At 34.4% G+C, this 26,407-nt stretch overlaps 1 protein-coding gene across 1 annotated transcript in view; it reads right to left on the bottom strand.

The window, feature by feature from the left end:
* LOC101901503 (protein strawberry notch) overlaps positions 1-26,407 on the bottom strand; it is a 44,171-nt gene that overhangs the window by 2,726 nt on the left and 15,038 nt on the right. Inside the window, exons 3-10 of the mRNA XM_059122504.1 lie at positions 6,778-6,951; positions 6,313-6,657; positions 1,667-1,854; positions 1,498-1,600; positions 1,037-1,422; positions 570-976; positions 350-503; positions 7-287 (exon numbers count right to left, since the gene is read on the bottom strand). Coding sequence (XP_058978487.1) covers positions 7-287; positions 350-503; positions 570-976; positions 1,037-1,422; positions 1,498-1,600; positions 1,667-1,854; positions 6,313-6,657; positions 6,778-6,951 — 2,038 coding nt within the window. The remainder of the gene's footprint in view (positions 1-6; positions 288-349; positions 504-569; positions 977-1,036; positions 1,423-1,497; positions 1,601-1,666; positions 1,855-6,312; positions 6,658-6,777; positions 6,952-26,407) is intronic.

The following is a 26,407-nucleotide window of genomic DNA, read 5'->3' as shown; positions in this document are numbered from 1 at the left end:
ACTTACTTGGCTGTCGATACAAAATCCGTCAATTCACCATCCTCTCTTTCCAATTGTTCCAGGGTGCGGGCCTCACCGGTAGATTGCAGACCAATGACCACACATTTGCCATATTTGATGGCCTCACGGGCTATGTGTACCACATGATTGACTTTGGCAGCAATACACAAGTATTTGAAGAACCTCTGATGGGCCGACCAAAATTGGCCCCACATGGTCTTTTTCATGCGACTTTCGGCATCAATTAATTCGGCGGCTTCAATAAACTTTTGCATGGCCTCAACCCACTTAAAGATAAAAAATTAGTTAAAATAACAAATCAAATAAAACGGAAGAATAGAAGACTTACCAATCTAACCGACTCATCATAGATCCGGCGAAACTCTTTGGACAATGGGACTTCTTCGATTTTAAAGGTTACACCATGAAAGCTCAGTTGTCGGGCAATGTACATGCCTCTTAGCTTCATGTCCATGGCCACAATTTCCATGGCACCCACACCTCTGCAAATAAATGCGGAATACATTAGTATCTCCCAAAGTATTAATTGACTTTTCCCACCCCCTTACCTCTTCTCCACGGCCGCAATGAAATCATTAAATGTTGGAAATGCTGTACCCTGGCCCCAGAGTCCCAAACGCACCATATACGCCATATTTTTGGGTTCCGAAGCACCTGTGGCTGAGGCATATACCACCCTTGCCTTGGGCAATTTATTTTGTAATTCCAATACCGTTTGACCGGTCTTTGTGGGCTTTCCCGAACCCACTGGACACAAATTTTTCGCCTTGTGACATTCATCAAATATGATGAGGCCATCAAAATCTTCACCACACCATTGCAGCAATTGCTTAAGTCTTGATTTGTATTTACCAGTCTTATTATTGGATTCACCTATCAAGGCGGAATAGGTACTGAAGATGACACCCTTCTTCACATTGTTATTGATTTCTGAATTGATTTTGGCATATTTAAACTGGAAAAGATTAAAATTAGTGTTGTTTTTTATCATGGCGTTGTATGTGAGTTTAAATACCTTATTCAAAGCATAGACTTCAATTTTGGTGGCCCCAATATCACTTAAATCCCTTTCGGCATCATATTTCAAATCATTTGATACCGATATCCAAAGGGCCTTTTTGCGTCCCTTCATATAGTTTTCATATATGATGCCAGCAATGGTACGACCTTTACCCACACCAGCGCCATCACCAATAAGAAAGCCTGCTCGACTGCCATCGGGTAGCAGGTGATCGTGGGCCTGCGAGGCATAGGTTATGGACTCTAATTGCAGAGCACTCAATTGGCCACTTTGTATGGTATCCAGGGGTATGGATAGTTTATAATAAACATCACAGGGTTCTACAGATGACAATGAGGCTGTTTCCACCACAGGATCGGGATGTTTCTTGCCAAGTTTCACTGGGGTTACGTAAAGGTAAGAGAGATAACAAAATATTAGTTCAATTTAAGGGGGATTTATCTAATCCTACTCACATTTTGCTGGCCAATATTCGGCATAGGTCTCGGCCACGCCCATTTCTTCGTAATCGGCCTCATCTTCTTCTGGTTGGGCCAAGACCGGGGCGGGAGTAACTTGCTGTAGACATAAGGGGGAATCATTGGTAAAATGCATATTTGTCATTTATGTTTGAGGGTGACATACCTTCATGGGCTGCATTAGCAGCTGCTGTAGCAATTGATTGGGTATACCACTGGTTAAAAACTGTGGATTGGCTGCCACCAAAGCTTGTATCTTTTGCAAAACCATATTATTCATTTTGGATTGTGTCGATAGGCCCGTACTGGCAGCGGGTGCGGGGGCAGGTTGCATGCTTCCAAGACCCATGGTCACTAAATTGGGAAAACAATATAGGCATTAATGGAAAATATGTAAAATCAAAAATAAATAAGGCAAGATAAATTTCGTATCTTTTCTCGTTAAAGTGTACAGGATCAGGATCTAGTAAATGATAAGAACATAAAGACAACAAAATGAAATATAACTATTTACAATTAGAATAATGCGTACGGTCTGGAAAAATGAAAAAGCCAAAACTCTGTGGCCCCTTTCTAAACTTTACTGCAACTGTTTCTCAAATCCGATCTAATTCCTTATAATTCTTCATTGCTCCAAAGGTTCTAATACTTTCAAGGCCATATAAGTTTTCCCTTTCTGCCTTTCCTCGGACTAACATAGCACGTTTTTTTTTGCAAATTTAGTTATATAAATACTTAGAAGATGTATTGGAGTTATCGCAAGACCCCACTGATCCCTTATGGTTGCAAAACAATTAAGTTTTTCTTCCTATTTCTTTAATCAAGGAAAGTAGAATTGCCCGCCTTTTTATGTTTACGTTAATAAATGAGTAGTTACATCATTCACAATAGAGTAAGAATGATATAGATGACAATTTGAGAGGTATTAAAAGAATTAATGACATAGTATGAAATTGTTCCACAACGGAGCATATGTTTTCCCTATGGGACCAAAAAAGTAATTTCCTTCTTATAAATAAATAGCAACCATAAATAATACAAAATAAATGCTTTGTTAGCCTCATTTAAAATTATTGTCTATTGTCATTCACCGTGGGTTGATGACACAAAAAACGACTATTTGCTTATTTTGCGTTATAATCGTTATCACTGCATTGATTCTAAACGAAATTGACAATATTTTCCATTTCGGGATGTTAAGTTAGTAAGCCTATCCTTGGATTTAAAATAAAAAAATACATTTTACAAATTCAAAGAGTGTACAAAATACTTTGTACATACTTTTGAGTGAGATTGAGGCGCTGGGAAAATCCAACAATTAAAAATAAATATTTCCAAATTATCAGTTTCCCAGCGGTCATAAAATATCACATGTGTAGAATTAAGTGATCTTGTGCGCTGTCGCATACGATAATGTGTAACATATGTAAGCGGGAGAAGAGAAGACACGACCGTATCGTTTGGCTGTTGGTTCAATTCTAATTTTATTTTTAAAATATGTTCCTTACGTACTACTGAAACTAATCTAACTTAACCTAGTCGCAGCCACACAATTGTTCTTATCTATTATTAGATTTAAAAGAAACATTGCATGGGTGCTTGTCCCTTCATTCAAGTGGTCTTGGCTATCCACTGTACGCATCGATACTGTGTGTGTGGGTCATGACCTTTATTATCTTACACATTATCGTATGCGACAGCGCACAAGATCACTTAATTCTACACATGTGATATTTTATGACCGCTGGGAAACTGATAATTTGGAAATATTTATTTTTAATTGTTGGATTTTCCCAGCGCCTCAATCTCACTCAAAAGTATGTACAAAGTATTTTGTACATTCTCCCGGGCGGCTTAAATGTGTATATTTTTATAGTGGACTGTATTTTTTTTTTATAAAATGATTGGCACGAAATATTCAAATATAACAATATGAAATATAATCTATATATAAACATGTATATACTATGTAAAATAATATGAATGTCTCGTTAAGTAACCGCTTTCAGGAAACGACTCCATTTCTTTGCCCAGTCTCTCTTGTCGATACCGCCACCTTTATCTGCCGGCTTCATTGTCCATGCTGCCGATTTGATAGTCCATCGTTGCAGACTGTCATCATCACTGTAGAAAAGTATTGGCAATGGTTTTATGGTAAGTTTCGGTTTGTCGTCTTCTGTTTTAATGGCCATTGACGGTTTGCTATTGATTTCTTTCGGAACCGGAGCCAGAGAAATTTGTTCGGCTTTTCCCACTTCTTCGATGCGTTCTTTTCCGTTAGAATCGTTGTCGTAATAATTATATTCGCCGTAAATGTTGGGGCCTTTTGTGCATAACGGCTTTCCTTCTTTTGTCTCTTCTGCAACAAGATTATTTATTTCTTCTCTTACCAAATGTATATTTAGGTAGTCCCCATTATCAATCTTTTCGTTGTCATCGTAAAAATCCATTCGTTCTTCACCGAGTGCTTCATTGGTGGGGGCGGATTCGACCTCTGAATTTCCTCCATCATCTTGTTCCTCAAATTGAGGACTTGCCGGCGGGAAAAACTTCACAATATTACCTTCTAAGCAGCGAATCTGTTTTAGATTATCAGCATTAAGTCCCTCTCTTAAATTTGTCAGTTGTTTGGGCAGGTCATCTCTCTCAGCTTCGACGACTTGCCGCGCTCCTTCCAAACTAGCTAATTTTTCATTCATATTTTCTAACTTGGTTTCCAGATGTCGCACTTGACCTTTATGAACACGATATTTCTCTTCCAATTCTTCATCCTTGGCCCGCATGTTTTCTTCATGTTGGGCGAGCAGATATTTTTCGTGGGCCTTCGCATTTCTCAATATCCGTTCACTTTTTTCAACTTCGATTTTTATTTGAGAACGCAGTTTGATTACTTGCCCCTGCAGAGATTGTAAATTGTGTTCATAGGCTCGCATTTGTCCGTGCAAACCATCTTCCAATTCTCTGTCGTAATCTTCCTTTTTTTCTACGTAGTTTAATTGTCTGCTTTCTTCCAATTGTTCTTCCCAAGTTGAATAGTCACATTTTACGGAGAGCATCCATCCTAATGGAGGTTTCATCGACTCTTCGATTTCATCATCGATGTACATATCTGTGGATTTCCGACTCCGAGTTGTTAGAAGTTTCATTGCCGACAGTAAACACATATCCACCTCACATGGTAATGCATTCATATGGCTTGGAAGATATTTTTGGTATATCCTCAAGTACCGTCGTAACTGGTAATATGTATTTTCTACCAGTACTTTCCATGCCTCGACGTGTTTCACTTTTTCAAAGGTTGACGTCGACGTTAACACCTCGAAATAGTCTGCCAAAGTGGTGACAGCTTCTTCTATGTCTTTGAACATTTTTGAATGAATTTAAAATTTTTTAGATGGGACTCTTTGTCCTCTTTTCAAAACTATGTATATATATTTTTTTTTTATTTTATTTGGGACTTCTGTTGTCCTCTTTTCGTTTTATTTTTATTTTTGCCCCTATGGCTTTTTTTTTTTGTTTTTGCCCCTATGGCTTTTTTTATTTTGCCCCTATGGCTTTTTTTTTATTTTGCCCCTATGGCTTTTTTATTCAAATTAGTCCCTTCGGCTATTTCAAAATGCCCCTATGGTCTTATATTTAAAATGCCTTAACGGACTTTGTTTTTTGTAGAAATTCTCCTCTATTTCTGGAGAATATCTATTTCTGCTTGTAGTGAGTCTCTTACCACTGGTGGGGGAAAACTCCTACAATTTTTTTACGGCCGCTAGTTATTTCCACTTTATAAAAAAGTGAAGGCTCGATTGACCATGTGTAAGCGGGAGAAGAGAAAACACGACCGTTTCGTCTGTCTGTTGGTTCAATTCTAATTTTATTTTTAAAATATGTTCCTTACGTACTACTGAAACTAATCTAACTTAACCTAGTCGCAGCCACACAATTGTTCTTATCTATTATTAGATTTAAAAGAAACATTGCATGGGTGCTTGTCCCTTCATTCAAGTGGTCTTGGCTATCCACTGTACGCATCGATACTGTGTGTGTGGGTCATGACCTTTATTATCTTACACATTATCGTATGCGACAGCGCACAAGATCACTTAATTCTACACATGTGATATTTTATGACCGCTGGGAAACTGATAATTTGGAAATATTTATTTTTAATTGTTGGATTTTCCCAGCGCCTCAATCTCACTCAAAAGTATGTACAAAGTATTTTGTACAAAGAGTATTGCTTAAAATACTTGTTACTTCACCATAGCGAAATGTTATGAAAAATTGCGCCCTTTTTATGTGTTATAAATAAAGATCTTCTCTCCAGTTAAAACCATAATTTAAAATCGCAGTATATTTTATACGAGTATAATACGTATACGAATCTGACATGTTTCATATTGACCCATACCAAAAATAAAACTCTTAAAATAGACCATCTCTGATGATAAATCTTGAAAAATACTTTTTGACAAATGGTTCGGTTGGAACATGAAAGAAGAAGAGTAACACAAAAAGTAAATATGAACAAATGCCAAAAATTGAATTAGATCACAAAATAGATTTTTGTGGAATACTTGAGAACTAAAAACTACAAAAAATTCACAATACGAATATTGAACTAAAAAAATGGAGGGGAGGGGGGGAATAATTTGAAAATAGAATGTTTAAAATAATTATATTCAAGGCAATGTTTGCTTTGCTATAATAGAGCAAGTTTGGAAAACAAATAAAAAGTATTTTCTTTTAGAACAAAAAATAATGAGTAGATACCAAGAATCTAAAAAATCGGTTTGTTACCAACATTACTACACTTACTCTGCGCCAATAAAGAGGCGGCTTTATTTAGGCCTGAGGCTGTATTGGCTTGATAACTAACAGAATTTGGGGGCATTTGTCTGGAGGCCGTTGATGTTGTAGCCTGGAGACCAGCCAAAACACCTAGGCCACCACTACCACTGAGACCAGTAGTGCTATTATTACTATTTGAACCTGTTGTTTTAGTTTCACTGGTGGCATTAAACATGGCCGCAGCCAAGGCAGCCATACCCATTAATTGTGATGTATTAAAGGCTGGCATACCACCGACCGCAGATTCAGTGCTTGGACCAGCGCCTCCACCGACATTTGTTGACCCACTAGGGGCAGGGGCAGGCATGCCAACTATTTTTAATAATTTCCAACATTTCCATTTTTTTAGTATTGGTTAAGCATGTACGAGGGGTGTAAATGGAAGATATGAAGTTTGGTTTCATAGTTTAGTACAAAGAAGAAAAAACTTACCGGCCGGACTAGGGGTTTTCTTAGGCATTATGCTACGATTAAATGCTGTTGATGCTGCACCTCCACCACTCGTTTGATTTGATATCAGCAATGAATTGTTATTTACTTGTCCTTGCTTTTTTATGGTACTCTTTTTGGCATAGGTAACAGCTGTGATTAAGTCTTTGCCGCCTCCTGGAAATAAGAAGAAGAAGACCTTAATAAGTAATTTGGCTCCAAAAATCTTTATATGCATATTTATATTTTATTTCAGTAAGAAAGGTGGAGTCGTAATCTTAAAAGATCCTTATGTATTAGAGAAATTCTTTCCATCAAAAAGGATGTGGTATAAATGGTTCTGATGGTTCTGGTAGGAATAAGTTAAGGGTCTCTAGATGAGTGTGAAAAAACAGCACATATATTTTCTTTAAAAGGCAGTTAAAAAGTAGCTAATTCACAATAGAGTGAATGCTTATTATTATCATTAATGGATATGTAAAAAGGATACACACTGCATAAAGTAACTAAAGTAAAATCAGATTATATCAAATTAAATCCTGAGAACCTTCCATTGCCACAATTTTTATTCATATATTCCCAAACGACGGTAGCATTTGTCATTTAATATAAATAGCTGATGTAAAAGGCAGTAAAACAGGTGTTGGCTACACTGCATTACCATTCACAATAGAACGGATGCTCTCTTTCTGCATTAACGGAAATTGACAGAACAACATGTATATAGTTTAGCAATCGCAATGATTTATTAATTAACTCGGCAAACCAAGTAAAAATGTAAATTAAACATATAAAATACAAACCAAAAAAGTCATTCACCTGAAACAGACTACCTTGACATTGTAATGCGAGAAAAAACCGACCAACACATAAGATAACAACAAAATCATATAGCATTGGCTTGGCGCCAAAGTCAACGAAGGCCAAGCACAAAAATACCATCATAAAGTGTCAAAAAAGCCACCAAACCAAAGAAAAATCAAAATTTTCTTTGCAAAGATGGCAAGGAAAGAAAGAAAAAAATAAATACACAAAAAACTGTGTAAAGAAACAAAATGTTAATGTTTTGTGGGGAGAACTAAGCCCTCCATCATTAGAAGAAAAAAAAACACAGGGAGAGCGAGCAAGAGAACAAAAAAACCCATGACATTTTCCTCATTGTAATGAGAAAAGGTGGTTAGAGGATTTTTGTTTATAAAAGAGAGCAGAGTTGTATTATGGGTGGGAAGTGTGGTTTTATTAATGATTGTTTTTGCTTTTATTTCTGCTACATTCCAAAGCGTTAAATTTTTGCCGCAAAAAAAAAAAGAGGAACACGTGGGGCAACAAGTTTTGTTTTGGTTTTTTGATTTGGCTTCGTTTAAAATATGTATTTATGTGTGTGTTTTTTGGGGAAGAATGATTCTCTCTTTTTTTTTCTATTGCAGAGAATCTTTGGTGGTTGTTGCGGTAGTCAATGATTGGGTTGGCATGTTTGAGTGGGATTTTTTGTCAATGACGTTTAAACAAAATAGCCGCAGTTCATTATCAGCAAACGGTGATTTTGTTGTTGTTACTTTTTTTTTGGTAAATTAGATTTCTGACTTTATATACCTATTTCTGAACACACATCTACTAATAATATAAATTGTTCTACATTTTTTAGCTGATGTTCAGCATGGAGATAACAATTTTTATCGCTTATGTGCTACCTAATGAAACAAAAGAAGGAAGATAGAATGAAAGAGGTGGACCGGCAAATGCCTATTTAATAATGAATAAAAGGGAAATTCATTATCATCAATGTTGTGTAAAACACGTGGTTGTTGGTTGGTAGCCGGCAATTTAATATGATTGTTGTTATTGTTTTTATGGGTAAACAGATATTTGTATCAATCCATCTATGCATCATGAATGTAAATAATTATAAATTAACCTTTTTTGTTTTGTTTTAGGCAGGCATGTATTTCCCAACATCATAATCATCATTATGACGGAGACGCGGGAATTCAATTGAAAGTGAATGGATTTGGGCAGAAAAAAAACGTGTTTTGTGTGTTATCATCATTAGCAAGCAAAACGGCGTGCTTATGTCTAGCAGCGTGCTTGCCATGGAGAGGAGGTAACACGCTTTTTACCATGCGCCACAATTTGTCAATCAGAAAAGATCAATTACCATTCGAGAATAATCAATTGCCTAGCGTTATTTAAGGGAAAGGTGAGGGGGAAATTCATGAAACAAGAAATTAAAAAAAGGAAAAATTAAATGTTTTGAGCATGGTGAAGAATTGATTTTGAAAGTTGTGTTGAAAGACACAATATATACTTGAAGAAAAGCAACATTTTCTCCATGGTCAAATGGTTTCGAGCATGGCGAAGGACTGATTTTTGAAGAAAAGCAACATTTTCGCCACGATGACCTTTATCAGACACGGTCTATGCAATATTTTAAATAAACCATTAAGAAGTTATATGCAACGTATACCCACAATCACCCTCCAACTCTTTCAGCATTAAAAAAAATGATGATTTATAAACATCCTTTTCATGTCACCTGAATCACGACACCTTCGTCAAAGTCCAAAAGCTATTACATCCTATTTAAAATAATTATTTAACACCCCAGGCAAACACTCCTACAAGCAATCAGCACCTTTTTTATCCTAAAGAAATTGAATTCTTTTTTGGTTAGACGAAGACTTTATCACCAGCCAAACTTGTTTGGATGTAAAATGTAACCCTTTTTTACGGTCGCTTCCAATCTTGGCAGGACATGTAATAAAATTACCAAGACATTTGTTGATGGCCTTTAATGAGTTGTTGTGGCGTCTCAAAGGACAGATGATGGTGATAAGATTTTGTCTTTGCTTTTTGATTAATTATTGCAATTTTAATTTATTTATATATACTATTTTGTAGAGTCTTTATCATCATATTGGGGTTACCTTTTTAAACTTATTTTGGAAAGCTATTATCGTGGATTTCTTTCAAATGCACGGCAATACAGGTTGGGATACAAAAAACTACAACAAAGTCAAATTCCATAATTTTTAATTTTTTTTTTTTTTTTTAATTTTATTGAATGAAATCAAAAAATGTCGGAAATAGCATCAAATTTTAGAATAAGTTTAGATTTGTTCGAATACCTTTGGCACGAATTATGGCCTTCAAACGGTCAATAAAACCGACACACGAGGCCCGAATGATGCTCTGTGGCCAAATATAAAGAAATCACCCTATCACGCTTGAATTCCATCACGAATAACTTTTTCTGGAAAATTCTGACCAAAATGCTTTTGTTGTACGCTTGTAAACAACATAATGTGCTGTCACTGGAATAATTTTAACAGCTGTCGGACGAGTGGCTTAGAAATGACAGCAGTCTGAAGTTGGTTGCAGTTTTTTCATCTCGCCCTGTATATACCTAGGTATGTATAGATCAATATATGTATTTGACTTTATGTTAATTATTTAACTAGCTTTTAGCTCGGCATGGCTATTGGACAAAATGCGGAAAGTAACTAATCTCCAGAGCAATTAGCTTTGTATTCGGGATATTCACCATTTTAGAAATATTTCCCAAAAAAGAAAGCAAATATCCTTGAAGCTTTAATTTTGGACATTTTAAAATCTGCTGCAATTAGTTTCTCTGGGATAGTTTAAATTACATACCCCCTCGCTTTTGAGTTATATATCTATCTCTGTTGTATGTAAGTATATATTAACTTATCTACTCGTCTTTACATACAAAACTTTAATTATTTATTTAACTAGCTTTTTAGCTCTGCTCAGCTGTTGGACGAAACACGCCACCCACCCCCAACCATGCTTAGAATGGAAGCAATCTTAAAATGCAAAAGTTCCATAAGTTTGCCGTTCAAACTAATTATACGAAATATCTATGGCGAAGAATACAACAACGCGGCAGTTACAATCTTAGCGAACTAAACGACGTGAATGTTATAAGCTATGGCAGCAGTAGCTAGCTAAACTAAAATAGAAGAAACTTTAAAACAACGCCCATAAGAATTTGTGCCAGAGATAAAATTCATTGCTGATTTACAATTCGCCGTTTCATCAACCCCCCAACCCTTCCTTACTCCTTAACTCCCACCACCCACCAAAAGAAAATGAGGACTTAAAGATTCATATTACCCAGGAAGGCAGACATTCTTAGGAAAATATGATAAGGCTCCCCCTCTCCCCACCACCGTTTGGTTGGGTTTTGTAGTTAAGAGGAGTAAACATGGAAAACGCGAAACTATCATAATTATGTAAGTAGTTGTGATAAAGGATATACATGCAAGACTACACAAAGGACCTCTGGAAATGTATATACATATACAAGGTGAGATAAAAAAACTGCAAGCAACTTCAGACTGTTGTCATTTCTAAGCCACTCGTCCGACAGCTGTTAAAATTATTTCAGGGACAGCTCATTATATTTTTTAAAAGCATACCAAAGGATTTTGGAGAGAATTTTCCCGGAAAAAAGTTATTCGTGATGGAATTCAAGCTTCATGATGGTGTAATTTCTTTATATTTGTCTGGAAAACCACAAGTGGCTATCGTTAGAGCACTCCAGCATTTAAATGTGAATAAATCTTTTGTGTCTCGTACCATCGCTCGTTACTGTGGTACCGTGGTAGCGTAGCCCAACGATATCAAGAAGGTGGACGTAAGAAAACAGCAACATCAGCAGAAATGGTTCGGAAAGTAAAGAGGCGACTTGATCGAAACCCGCGTCGCAGTGGCCGAAAAATGACTTACGAGCTGAACATATCGCCAAATTCAATTCGACAAATATTGAAAAATGAGATCGGGGTAAAGCCATTGAAATTCCAAAAAGTGCAAGAACTTACACCGCACGGAACAGAAAGAAAATCAAGACTCAGAAGAGCTGAAGAGTTGCTTCGCTTGGCCCAAAAAGGGGTGAACTGCCGAATTTGGCTTTCTCCGATCAGATAAAACATTCGTTATCCAACAGTTTGTAAACAAACAGAATGATCATGTTTACTTGCCAAAGAGGTCAGCTGAAAATGTGCACCTTTGGTTGGCCGGCCACCAAAAATCAAGCGCCGGCCATGGTGATGGTGTGGGCCGCCATAACAGCCGATAGTTGCTCTCCCCTCGTATTAATCGACTGTGGCATCAGAATAAATCCCGAATATTACCGCGAAAATATTCTGGAGGGTATATTAAAGCCTTTGGGCACACAAACATTTTGGCCGCAGACCTTGGACATTCCAACAGGACTCAGCACCATCGCACTCAGCACCCGCCACCCAAGAATGGTGGTTACAAAATGAGGTTTCTCGCTTCATTTCCAGCCCCCACAATGACCACCAAAATCTCCAGATACCAATCTCCAGATACCAACATTTTGGGCTCAGACCTTGGAAACCAAGAATGTTTTTAAAATGAGGTTCCTCGCTTCATTTGCAGCCCACAATGGCTACCAAAATCTCCGGCTACCAATCCGTTGGACTATTGTGTCTGGAGAATTTTCGATATTTTGATGATTTTTGCCACATTTTTTCACGGATTTGTCTGAAAATTGATATTTGTAGGTCGTAATGGGTTATAGCTCCGTTGGCGAAACATTGTATGTATAGGTCCACGTTTTGGTATGGCCCCATATAGCGGTACCACCGACATTCAGTATTTTGATGATTTTTGCCACATTTTTTCACGGATTTGTCTGAAAATTGATATTTGTAGGTCGTAATTGGTTATATCTCCGTTGGCCTTGTATGTGTAGGTCCACGTTTTGGTATACCACCCATATAGCGGTACCTCCCGATATTCAGTATTTTGATGATTTTTGGCACATTTTTTTACGGATTTGTCTAAAAATTGGTATTTGTGGGAGGGTATTAAAAGTTCGGCCCGGTCGAACTTATCTTTTTAACTTGTCTGCTTTCATTCACTAAAATTTAAAATAAAAATGGCATTTGACTTTGTTGCAGTTTTTTGTGTATCTCACCCTGTATATCTTGACTAGAACTTAATTGTCGTTTGGTATATAATAAAGGCCTGCACAAGACGAATTATTTGAATTATGCTTTTTTCGACACACTGACTTTGTCTACTCAATCATGCGCTATGTATTTGAAAAGCAATAACAACCAACAACATCCCCCATTTTGATTCATGTGTGCCATTGTCTAAGGTTCGATCGTGGCATGGCTGACTCGAATATTTGCATGGTGTTCTCGAAAAATGCAGGGTGTCAACGATGACATCGAACCGTGTCATCGTCAAATTGTGTGACATTTGTGTACGTGAGTTACCTACAGCCACCAATAAACAACATTATTATTAAGTTCATTATTTTCAACCACAACCTCATTTATTAATAACATCATTATTATTAACACCATTATTATTAACATCATTATTATTAACATCATTATTATTAATATCATTATTATTAACATCATTATTAGTTACAACATTGTCATAAGCACCAAAGAGCTAACACCAATATTGTTGAAATTATTTCGTCAGCAATAATTCTCCACTTCAACATCACAATAACAACACTAGTAATAAAACTATGACGGAAATAACCCAAAAAGAAATGTTTACTTTTACTGTACCCAATACAAATTTTTAGCTTAAGTATTTTTCTTGATAGCTCTAGATTTTATGTTTCTTTGTTCTTTGTTAACTCTAAGAAAAATCAATAATTGTAAAATCACTTAAATATAAGAATTTTTTGAATAAAGCATCAGTTGTATTTGGCATCTAAAACAGAATAATTCTTGTTTTCTTATTTTTCGGCGGTACGGAAGTTAACTGGCGCAGTCGTACGGCCATTGTTGGTGCGGTCTTTCTCAAGTGAAAAAAAATATAATTAAATAAATGTATCCTTAAAACAGAAAAAAAAAACCAAAAAAAAAAACAGTGACAAGTTAATTGTGGAAAAAACAGTGAACTATCCTTTAAAGGACATAAAAATTTTTTTTTAAGAAAAATTTGGTGAAGAAAAAAATATATTAAATTAATTAGGCTTGACGGTATATCAAGTAATCCTTAAGGAGAAAAATCGTGCGCCAACAATCGGAAAAAAAAAAAGAACCTACGTCCGTACAACCGAGAAAATCAAGTGCCAATACAATATAGTATTTTGTTGAATGAATATCAACAATTTACTATAAGAAGAGAAGGAATATCTCTTAAATAAAAATATATATTTAAAATCAAAAATAATATTTTGTTGACGGAATATCAACAAATATAACCATCCAGAGAGAATTAATATCTTTTTGGTTGAAATAAATATTTAATAAAAATTGTTGAAGGAATATCAACAAATTATATCTTAAATAAAATATATATAAATTCATAAATAATATTTTGTTGAAGGAATATCAACAAATATTACCATCCAGAGAGAATGAATATCTTTTTGGTTGGAATAAATATTTAATGAAAATCGTTGAAGGAATATCAACAAATAATACGGTCATAGTGGATCAGATCAGATAAAACAAGAAAAAAAACCAACTAACAAAAACAAATAACAATACAGTGAAGATCAAAAAAAAAAAAAAAAGGAAAATCAACTAAAAATAACAATTAAAAAGTTAATAACATATAACAATAACAACAACCGTAACAAAAACGACAAAAAAAAACTAAAAAAAAAAAAAAAAAAAAAAAAAACAAAAACAAGCAACAATTAAAACAACAAACAACAACTACAAGTGAAGAACAAGAAATAGTCCTGAAACAGTCCATATCTACAAGCAACTTATACAGGTCACATCGGAGGAAAGAAGCAGATAAAAAACCTTGGAAATCTACAATGAAATTATTTATAATGATAATACTAGGGTAATTATTTTAAGAAAATTATAATATTTATCACTATTATATTACTTTATAAAATATAAAACAGAAATAAGCAAAGAAATATTTCAATTATAAAGAAAAAGGCTAATCAAAATATCTCAAATCAATAAAAAGGGTAATTATATTAAATGCGAAGACTAAGACCAAGACCATATTCTATTCGATACTTAACTGCAATACCGGAACAACAAGAAATGACTACCGTTAATGACATTAGTGCCCCTCAGGCGCTACAATCTCAACAACCGTCACAATCCTCTCAAGCATACGAAACATTAAAAATTCCAGATGCCGTAAAAGATTTACCAACATTTAATGGAAATCCAAGGCAACTAAATGATTTTTTAGAAAACGTTGAAGAGATTTTAAGAATATTAGCGAATATCGATGGTTCTAACCAAGCAACAGTAGTGCTTAGAGCCATCAGAAACAAAATAGTGGGAGAAGCTAATGAAGTACTTAATTCATCCGGTACTCCGTTAGTTTGGGAGGTAATTAAAGCGAATCTAATACTTAAATATTCGGATAAAAGGAGTGAAACCTCCCTTGTGCGTGAACTCCACAATTTACGACAAACTAATCAGACTGTGCAAGAATTTTATGGTTCAGTTATAGAGCTACAGGCAGCAATAAATAATAATATATCAATTCATGAAACTAACAAACATGTCATAAACTCGAGGCGCGAATTTAACGCTAAAATGTGCTTAGATGCATTCTTAATAGGCCTCCGAGAACCCCTTGGCTCAATGATTAGGTCTATGAGACCCGATTCATTAGATGAAGCATTAACATTCTGCATTCAGGAACAAAATATACAATATTCAAGAAGACTAACTTACAACCAACCATTCTACCAACCAAGGTATAGACAGAATACACGGAATTATGCCCCTGCTCGTAATTACCAACCAAATATGAATAACACACATAGATTTACACACGGACAAATTCACCATTACGCACAAAACAATATAAATAGATTCCAAAACACGGTTAATACTCAGGGAAGAAATCAATATAATCCAATAACTAATGCATTTTCACAAAAGGGACCTCAAGCACCTAATGGAAATACCTTTTCTCACAATGGGTCCGGACAGAGCAAATTCAGCAACTTCAGGCAGCAACAGCTTACGACCAAACCCTTACCACCACCAGAACCAATGGATGTTAGTTCTGGTTATAGTCATTTAAGAAAACCTATGACTACACAAACGAGACAGACATCGTACCTAAACAACGTCAATGTGTCTCAAGCTTACCATAATGATCTAGACGGATATTACCACGGACAGTAAAATTTTTGTTCTATTTGTTTGCATCGGTTGTCGAAAAGATAAAGGTTATCATTGTTTATTAAAGCGTATTCACCGGTTATTATTTCTAAGGTGTTATTTATGGGGGTTTTGATTATGTGTAATAATTTAAATAGTTCATTAGAAATTATAGGAATTTGTATGTCAAATATTATGTTTGTGTCGTTATAATATGCTGTCAGTTGTAGTAATTCATATATATGTTCTGGTGATATAATGTCCGTTGCATTGTTAAGTATGTTGTGTATTTCATTCAGTTCGTCAGTAGTTAATATTAATTTTGGGACGGTGTTAAGCCTTGCTAATACTACTGATTCTGCGATATCATTAAGATGGTCGGTAAGTATATCTATGTTAAAACTGATTTGAAGTAAATTTTGCATTTGGATTATTGCATTAACCGAGGGGTTTATGGCATTTCTTGTCTGGTTTTGAATCATCATTATAGAACGTTCTATTAGGTTTTGTTCTTCATTTATGTGATTGGTAATGTTTTCGAATCTTGTTATCATTTTGTTATTTAACATCAGTTGGTTTTTAAGCGTTGTTTTTATTTGGATATTTCCTCTAGTTAAATTGTCAATGTTTTTATTTAGTTCTTCTGCATCTTTGTAGTCCATATTTCCCGTTATGAATTTGATTGCTGATCCTAAGGCATTTACAAGTCCCCGTTTTTTCCTATAATTTGGGGTTAATATATCCAATTTGGCTGAGAGATTATTCAGTTTCAGTTTCGTAGTTCTAAGTTGTGATGTTGTAAATCTTGTCTCCTCTATTCGATCCAAAGTTTGCTTTATAGTGTTAATATTGTCGTTATATGTTTTAAGGTTAATAACATGGATTAGATGTTGAAAGTCTGTGATTAATTTAGCATCGCCTAGTTGTAGTGGTATAAGTCCCTGAGTCTGCGTTATGTTTGTTATTGTGACGTCGGATTGTACAGGTACGAACCTAAAAGACAAATAGAAGTCAGTTTATGTAAGACGTTTTCTTTTAATTTTGGCTTTATGTAGTTTTTGGTTATTTGACGTTATCAGCGTCACTTTCTTGTTTTCCTTGACTACCCTCTTTGAGAAGCGAGGGGTCATTTTGTTCCTCCCTGATTCCCTTCTGTATATTGTCTGGTTTTCAGTTAAATCTTCTGGTTCTTCCCTATTTGCGTTTAGTTTTTTTATACGTTTGTCAGTGTCCATGGATAATTTATCTTTAATAATTTTGTGTAAGTCATTTTGAAATTCTTGTAGTCTATTTAAGTAGTCATGTTCAGAGTTATAGCTTAATGTCTTTTCGAAGTTGTAAGTCCTACCATAGAAGAGTTCAAATGGGGTTAATTTTGTAGCACTATGGATTGCGTTGTTATAGGTAAAAATGACTTCTGATAGTATTTCGTCGTGATTTAGTGGTATTTCTGATGACTTATACTTTTCGTAAACTATTCTGTAGGTCTCGGTAATGGTTGAATGTAATCTTTCTACGGGAGAGTTTCCTGTACTTTGATGAAATGATGTATAATGTAAGGTTATCTGATGCATTTTACAAAAATCTTTTATAATGGATGCATTAAATTCAGCGCCCTGATCACAAACAATTTTCTTGGGTATGCCGTGTAGGCTTATGAAATGTTTGAAACTTTTCAGAATTGATAGGCTATTCCTAGAGTCTAAAGAGTAAGCGGCTGCAAATTTAGAAAATTTGTCTATGATGGTAAGTATATTACGCTTGTTTATACAATAGATATCTGTGTGGATAATATCCAGTGGTTTTTCGGGAATTTCAGGTTTTTGAAATTTGGGTTTTGGTGGTTTCCTGTCATATTTTAAAGTTTGGCATGTATGACAATGATTAATACAATTTTGTATTTTGTTTTTCATGAAAGGGAAGTAGTACTCTCGTTTTAAGTGTGCATATGTCTCTTGAATACCTCTATGGTTATGGTTCATATGGTATTCATTAATTATTTTGTCTTGCTCATCAATGGTTCTTATGTCTTGTAGAATGTCCATGCATCGTACTAACTTAAATAGTTTGCTGTTTGCAAAGTATTTTGAGTAGGTGCTTTGAATTAATTTAAATGTATCGTCATCTGCCATAAGCGCAGAGACTTTATTTGGTGCTATATAATTTTGGAAAATGTTAGTCAATGTTTGTTCGTCGTACTTTTCTCTACGTATAGTCTTGCGTATTTTATTTTTAAATATTGTTTCTAAGGTTATTGGTGAGCCACCGATTTGAGTTTGAAATATAATTTGAATATTAAATTCGTTAATTGGTCTTTCTGATATCGGTATTCCATCGTCAACATTTTCGTCGGAGGAATGGATTGTTGTTCCTTGTGTACCATGGTTTGAGATGTTATCAACTGAATTAGTGTTTATATCGACATGTTCATTTACAGATAGATTGTCTAATTTAATACGACTTAGTGCGTCTGCGTTAGTATTTAATTTTCCTTTTTTGTAGATAATTTCATAGTCATATTCTTCTAGTTTTAATCTCCAGCGGATTAATTTTGAATTTGGTTCTTTTAGACTCATGATCCATGTAAGGGGCCTATGGTCGGTAATTATTTTAAATTTCCTTCCAAAAAGGTATGGCCTGAAATATTTTGTCGCCCATACGATAGCAAGTAATTCTTTTTCTATCGTCGAGTAATTTATTTCGCTATTCGATAATGTACGACTTGCGTAACATATAGGCTTGTCACTACCTATTGGTCCTTGGGAAAGTATTGCTCCTAAAGCAAAGTCGCTAGCGTCGGTGGTTAAATTAAATGGTTTTGAAAAGTCAGGATATTGGAGCAGTGGGTCGTTCATTAAAAGATTTTTGCAAGTAGCAAATGTGTTCAAATATCTCTCGTTTAATATTATTTTTCTCCCTTTCTTAAGACATTCTGTGAGGGGTTTCGTTAATTTCGAGAAATCTTGAATAAATTTCCTGTAATAACCGAGTAGTCCTAAAAATGATTTTATTTGTTTTTGTGTTTTTGGTACGGGGAAAGCTTTTATGGCATGAATTTTATCAGGGTTGGGTTTAATACCATCAGTGGAAATAACATGTCCGAGAAAAGAACATTCTTTCTTTAGGAATTCTGATTTGTCCAGTTGTATCTTAAGATTGGCTGTACGTAATTTACCGAGTACTTTTTTCAAGTGTTGTATGTGCTCCTCTAAGGAAGTTGAATATATAACTATGTCATCTAAATATACAAGGCAGACTGTCCCGATCAAGTCACTTAATACATTGTCCATTACCCTTTGGAAAGTGGATGGAGCATTTTTTAATCCAAAAGGCATCCTTACGAATTCATAGTGACCTCTATCGACAGAAAATGCTGTTTTACCAATATCTTTTGGGTGCATTTCGATCTGGTGAAAACCGCTAGCTAAATCTAAAGTTGTGAAGTAGAGACTTCTCCCCAATTTATCTAATATGTCAGTTATGTTGGGTATGGGATATTTATCAGAAACAGTTTTCTCGTTTAATTTGCGATAATCTATAACAAGTCTCCATTTTTGTATATTGCTCGAGTCTAATTTTTTTGGTACGATCCAGTTAACTTCCGTACCGCCGAAAAATCAGAAAACAAGAATTATTCTGTTTTAGATGCCAAATACAACTAGGCGATGCTAAATTAATCACAGACTTTCAACATCTAATCCATGTTATTAACCTTAAAACATATAACGACAATATTAACACTATAAAGCAAACTTTGGATCGAATAGAGGAGACAAGATTTACAACATCACAACTTAGAACTACGAAACTGAAACTGAATAATCTCTCAGCCAAATTGGATATATTAACCCCAAATTATAGGAAAAAACGGGGACTTGTAAATGCCTTAGGATCAGCAATCAAATTCATAACGGGAAATATGGACTACAAAGATGCAGAAGAACTAAATAAAAACATTGACAATTTAACTAGAGGAAATACCCAAATAAAAACAACGCTTAAAAACCAACTGATGTTAAATAACAAAATGATAACAAGATTCGAAAACATTACCAATCACATAAATGAAGAACAAAACCTAATAGAACGTTCTATAATGATGATTCAAAACCAGACAAGAAATGCCATAAACCCCTCGGTTAATGCAATAATCCAAATGCAAAATTTACTTCAAATCAGTTTTAACATAGATATACTTACCGACCATCTTAGTGATATCGCAGAATCAGTAGTATTAGCAAGGCTTAACACCGTCCCAAAATTAATATTAACTACTGACGAACTGAATGAAATACACAACATACTTAACAATGCAACGGACATTATATCACCAGAACATATATATGAATTACTACAACTGACAGCATATTATAACGACACAAACATAATATTTGACATACAAATTCCTATAATTTCTAATGAACTATTTAAATTATTACACATAATCAAAACCCCCATAAATAACACCTTAGAAATAATAACCGGTGAATACGCTTTAATAAACAATGATAACCTTTATCTTTTCGACAACCGATGCAAACAAATAGAACAAAAATTTTACTGCAACTATGAAACTCAATACGAAAGAAATAGAGATTGCCTAAAATCAATTTTGCTTAGAGAAGAAACGGTGGCATGTCACCTTAGAGACATAGGATTAACTACGGACATAATATATCCAGAACCAAATTACCTAGTGCTTATAAACCCTCCAATAGGAAACATAACCACAGTATGTAACAACGTAACTAAGAGTCTACCAATCAAGTCTTCCTCTGTTATTAATTTTAATGAATGCAAAATCTTATTTAATAATGTCTGGTATACAGATAAACCGAATATTCACCAAGAAAACATTAGCACAATAACCTTCCAAACTAGCTTCTCAAACAATATTACAACACTCTCCATAAGAGACGAACTAACATTACCCAAATTAGATCAATACAGATTCCAAAATAAAGCAAATATCGAATTTCTTCAAACAGACTCTGACAATTACAAAACAATTTCTTATTCCGCATTTGGTATAATTAGTTCTATAATCATAATATTATCAATAATATTAGTAATAAGAAAGCCTATAAAATTAATCTACTCCATAACCCACAACAACAATGAAGTTCTGGCTACAAATGATCCGAAGCCCCTTTGGCCCTCACTTCATTCTGGAGAGGGAGGAGTTACCTACAGCCACCAATAAACAACATTATTATTAAGTTCATTATTTTCAACCACAACCTCATTTATTAATAACATCATTATTATTAACACCATTATTATTAACATCATTATTATTAACATCATTATTATTAATATCATTATTATTAACATCATTATTAGTTACAACATTGTCATAAGCACCAAAGAGCTAACACCAATATTGTTGAAATTATTTCGTCAGCAATAATTCTCCACTTCAACATCACAATAACAACACTAGTAATAAAACTATGACGGAAATAACCCAAAAAGAAATGTTTACTTTTACTGTACCCAATACAAATTTTTAGCTTAAGTATTTTTCTTGATAGCTCTAGATTTTATGTTTCTTTGTTCTTTGTTAACTCTAAGAAAAATCAATAATTGTAAAATCACTTAAATATAAGAATTTTTTGAATAAAGCATCAGTTGTATTTGGCATCTAAAACAGAATAATTCTTGTTTTCTTATTTTTCGGCGGTACGGAAGTTAACTCGTGTGCTTAAATTGAGAGAGTGTGTGTGTGTTACTTTCGACGGTGAGGATGTGTTTTTGTGTGTGCTGTAATTTTGAAGTAACAAACACCGCGTGAATATAAAATTGAGTTCAATAACAAAATGTGCATTGACATCAACATATTAATAGAAAAAAATGAAATATATACTGAACAATCCCAATTTATTGGTGATTATCATAAAATTTTGGTCATAAAAAAGAGGTAAATATTGTTTGCCTATTTTCTATCTACACATAGTGTTCTTTTAAAATTAAAGTTTGTGGGCAGAGATTTGACTCTCATTCAATAACGGAATATGCACAAAATTGAACAATGGAAGTATATAGTGTTGTTACGTGAATTACAGTAGCACTCATTCTCATTTACACCTCAATACCGGAGGCAAACATTTATGAAATTATAATCAAAATAAGAACATTTTTCAGGGGATTATTGTTTTTTATAAGGATTAACATTTTACATTTTTTCGTCAATAACCACGAAATGTGAACATTTTGTGTGGACCAATTAGAAGTACCTTTAATATTTTAGTATTCGCCAAGAAATTCTTTGTTACAATTTTTTTCACATATCGGAAAAGCAGGTAGCGATTGCGCTTTGCATTCATCACGTGTGTGTCTTTTTCGTTGGCAATTGTTTCATAATTGTTGTTGTTTTTTTGATAGAACATTTTTGCCTGACACACTATTCAACATTCCCTTTTATTGGTTATTACATGTTATGACGATGGGTTTGAGTGTGACCGACATGACGAGACATCGAGCATTTGGTTGGATGTCACGTACTGTTATGCGTTTGATCAAACAGGGCACAACATGACGAGCGTTTTCTCTCCATGGCATAAAGAGAGAAAATTGTCACATTTGCAGCCCTTTAGTATATAATGGCACAGGATACCCCTGAAGATAACACAATAGTATGTATGTATGTTTGTATGCATGTTGGGGTATGTATTTACTCTTTGTGATATCCTCCGCTTGTATTTGATTTATTAATAAATCTCTTCTTGCCTTTGACAGATAGTCCACAAAGATGTCTTTGCATTGGACATTGGAAATGCTATGCTTTTTGATCCTTTAGTTGGAATCCTAAATCCGAATTTTAAAATCTGAAGTTAGAACCTGTCTTGGCAGAATTCAAACAAAACATGAGTAGCTGTTTTGAGAACAACAATCCCAAATGAATTTCGAAAAATTTGCCAATAAATTCATAATTATGCAAATGTAATTAAGAAATACACACACACACATTCAGACAACTTTATCTGGAAATACACACACACACATACACATAATACTAATGACATTATGTATATAAGAGGATATAAATGGTACCTCCATACACAGCCATGGAGTCATATATGCATATATACCTATACATAAATGCCAAGGTACATAGGAGGAAGGACATGAAATTGATACATGTGTTTCGTACACAAATAAGGATACTTTTCGCGTTGTCTTCTTCTAGATATGGGAATCTCTTAACATAATTAATGACAAAAGGATGGTGGGTTAGGAGATGAAGAGTGCCATGTCCGGAAATGTCTATTGCAAAATGATGAGATTGTTCCTTTATGAGTTAATTGGCAGTGGTGATATGAAAGATAGGAGACATTTATTGGACCTTAGTAAAAAAATATTTTTAGATTTTATAAAAATTTTGAGAAATTGTAATTTTTATACCCTCCACCATTCTATGGAGGGTTATTCTGTTTGTAACTCCTTCATGGTAGACCGTACAAAGTATATATATTCTGGATCTGCTAAAAATTCTAAGACGATCTAGCGATGTCCGTCTGTCTGTTGCAATCCCGCTATTTTTCGAACGAATTGAGGTAGAGGCTAAAATTTTGCATACATGCATAGTTTACCAGTAGGCAGGTTAAGTTCGTAAATGAGCTATGTCGGGCCACGTTTTCGTATAGCCCCCATATAACGGTACATCGGTATTTTCATGATTTTAGCGACATTATTTACAGGATTTTTTCAAATTTCGTATTTGAAGTTCGTAATTGATACTACAACCTATGATAAAAATTTTTGTATGCAGGTCCAATTCTTCGTATAACCCCCATACAAATGTACCTCCCGATATTCGGTATTTCCATGATTTGAGCGACATTATTTACCGGAATTTTTTAAAATTGCGTACTGGAAGATCCTAATGGGTACTACAACCTATGGGAAAAATGTTGTATGCAGATCCAGATCTTCGTATAGCCCCCATATAACGGTACCTCCCGATATTCGGTATTTTCTTCATTTTAGCGACATTATTTACAGGAATTTTTTAAAATTTCGTATTTGAAGTTCGTAATGGGTACTACAGCCTATGACAAAAATGTATGCAATTTGTATGCGGATCCAAGTCTTCGCATAGTAATTTTTTCAATAAAAATAATAAGAAAAATAATATGTTTCTTATTAAATACCAATAAATACAAATAACAAGGGCCAAAGTTGTCGTTTGACGCCTTACGCCATTATTGTGTTGGTTTTTTTAGATGTTTTCCTTACACGAATAACGATCGGAGAGAAAAAAAAAATAAAAGAGAGTCATCAGCGACATGAATGTAAACAATGGGGGGCCGTTCAAGAGATTTCTCATTGCAAGCAGAGAATCATGGAGAAATGTAAACAAAAAATTTGCCGTCTAATAAGACATATGAGAAAAGCGTTCCAATTGGAATTAATTAAAGGCGCCAAGAGTAAAACTTGACTCCATTTTTCATTCTTGGCCTACATATAATTTCCGCCGTGTTGTCAAAACGGATCCTAATTGAAATTTCAATTAAATGATATTTCAATCACAATAGTGGATAAGAGGATAATTTGAAGATAACTTTAAGAGCTTAATGGAAATATGGAATGTAAATTATGTGAAGAGATCATTAGTAAATTGTAAGCAATCAATGTGGAGCCGTTAAAATGACATGTGAAGAGAATTTGGAGAGCACAATTAGAGGGGTATATAAATCAGAGTTGAATAAAATAATACAAAGAGATTGTTTAATAGAAATTTTTGTAGTTGAAGTTCGTAATGGATACTAAAACCTACGGGAAAAAATGTTGTAAGCAGATCCAGATCTTCGTATAGCCCTCATATAACGTTACCTCCCGATATTTGGTATTTTCATGATTTTAGCGACAGTATTTACCAGAATTTTCTCAAATTTCGTATTTGAACTTCGTAATGGGTACTACAGCCTATGACAATAATGTTTGTATGAAGGTCCAAGTCTTCGCATAGTCGTTTTTCAATAAAAATAGTAAGAAAAATAATATGTTTCTTTTTAAATACCAATAAATACAAATAACAAAAGCCAAAGTTGACGTTTGACGCCTTACGCCATTATTGTGTTGGTTTTTTTAGATGTTTTCCTTGCACGAATAACGGACGAGTTGATCAGAGAGAGAAAAAAATTAGAGAGAGTCATCGGCGACATGCAAGCAGAGAATCATGGAGAAATGTAAACAAAAAATGTGCCGTCTAATAAGACATATGAGAAAAGCGTTCCAATTGGATTGAATTAAAGGCGCAAAGAGTAAAACTTGACTCCGTTTTTCATTCTCGACCTACATACAATTTCCGCCGTGTTGTCAAAATGGATCCTTATTGAAATTTCGATTAAATGATGATATTTCAAACACAATAGTGGATAAGAGGATAATTTGAAGATAACATTAAGAGCTTAATGGAAATATGGAATGTAAATTATGTGAAGAGATCATTAGTAAATTGTAAGCAATCAATGTGGAGCCGTTGAAATGACATGAGAAGAGAATTTGGAGAGCACAATTAGAGGGGGATATAAATCAGAGTTGAATAAAATAATACAAAGAGATTGTTTAATAGAAATTTCGTAGTTGAAGTTCGTAATGGATACTACAGCCTATGACAAAAATGTTAGTATGCAGGTCCAAGTCTTCGCCCCCATATAACGGTACCTCTCGATATTCGGTATTTTCATGATTTTAGCGACATTATTTACTGGATTTCGTATATACAACCTGTGACAAAAATGTTTGTATGCAGGTCCACGACTTCGTATAATTCCTCATATAACGGTTTTTATTTAAGTGGTAGTTTTTGGATTTTTTTTGAAAAATTTCAATTTCCTTCGAAATAGTGGAGGGTATTAAAAGTTCGGCCCGGCCAAACTTAGCTGCTTTTATTTTATTATTTATATTTGAAATTTTTTGGATTTTTGTGAAAAGTTTTCATTTGTGTCAACTTCTACCCCTGGGACATCAAAGGAAAATATAAAAGGGAACACCCGGAGAAAGATATTTGCCAACAAAAAGTTTTCGATAAACAACAAAAAGAGAAAGACGTTTTCATATAAAAGTTACTAGTATGGTCGAAAATTGTTTCAAGTTATGTGACAATTCATTTTCAACAAAAAAAAATGCCGGGATGGAGAACTGGAGACACTGGTTTTTAATACAGGGTGAGATAAACCGGAAACAAAGTCAAATGCCATAATTTTTACATTTTTGTTTTTTAAATTTTATTGAATGAAAGCAAAAAGTGTTGGAAATATCATCAAATGTTAGAATATGTTTAGATTTGTTCGAATTGGTCACATTTGACACGAATTATATCCTCCAAACGGCCAATGAAACCGTCACACTGTCACTGGAATAATTAAAACAGCTGTCAGACGAGTGGCTTAGAAATGACAGCAGTCTGAAGTTGGTTGTAGTTTTTTCATCTCACCCTGTTTGTAGCAAATGGAAATGACTATCACCAGCAGCAGCCCATACCTAAGTTTAAATACTTTTTCAAAATTGCC

Source organism: Musca domestica, unplaced genomic scaffold (genome assembly GCF_030504385.1).
Source record: "Musca domestica strain aabys unplaced genomic scaffold, Musca_domestica.polishedcontigs.V.1.1 20, whole genome shotgun sequence".
Taxonomy (NCBI): Eukaryota; Metazoa; Arthropoda; class Insecta; order Diptera; family Muscidae; genus Musca; species Musca domestica.
Note: the sequence above shows the minus strand (reverse complement) of the source record. Positions and strands in the feature narration are given on the sequence as shown.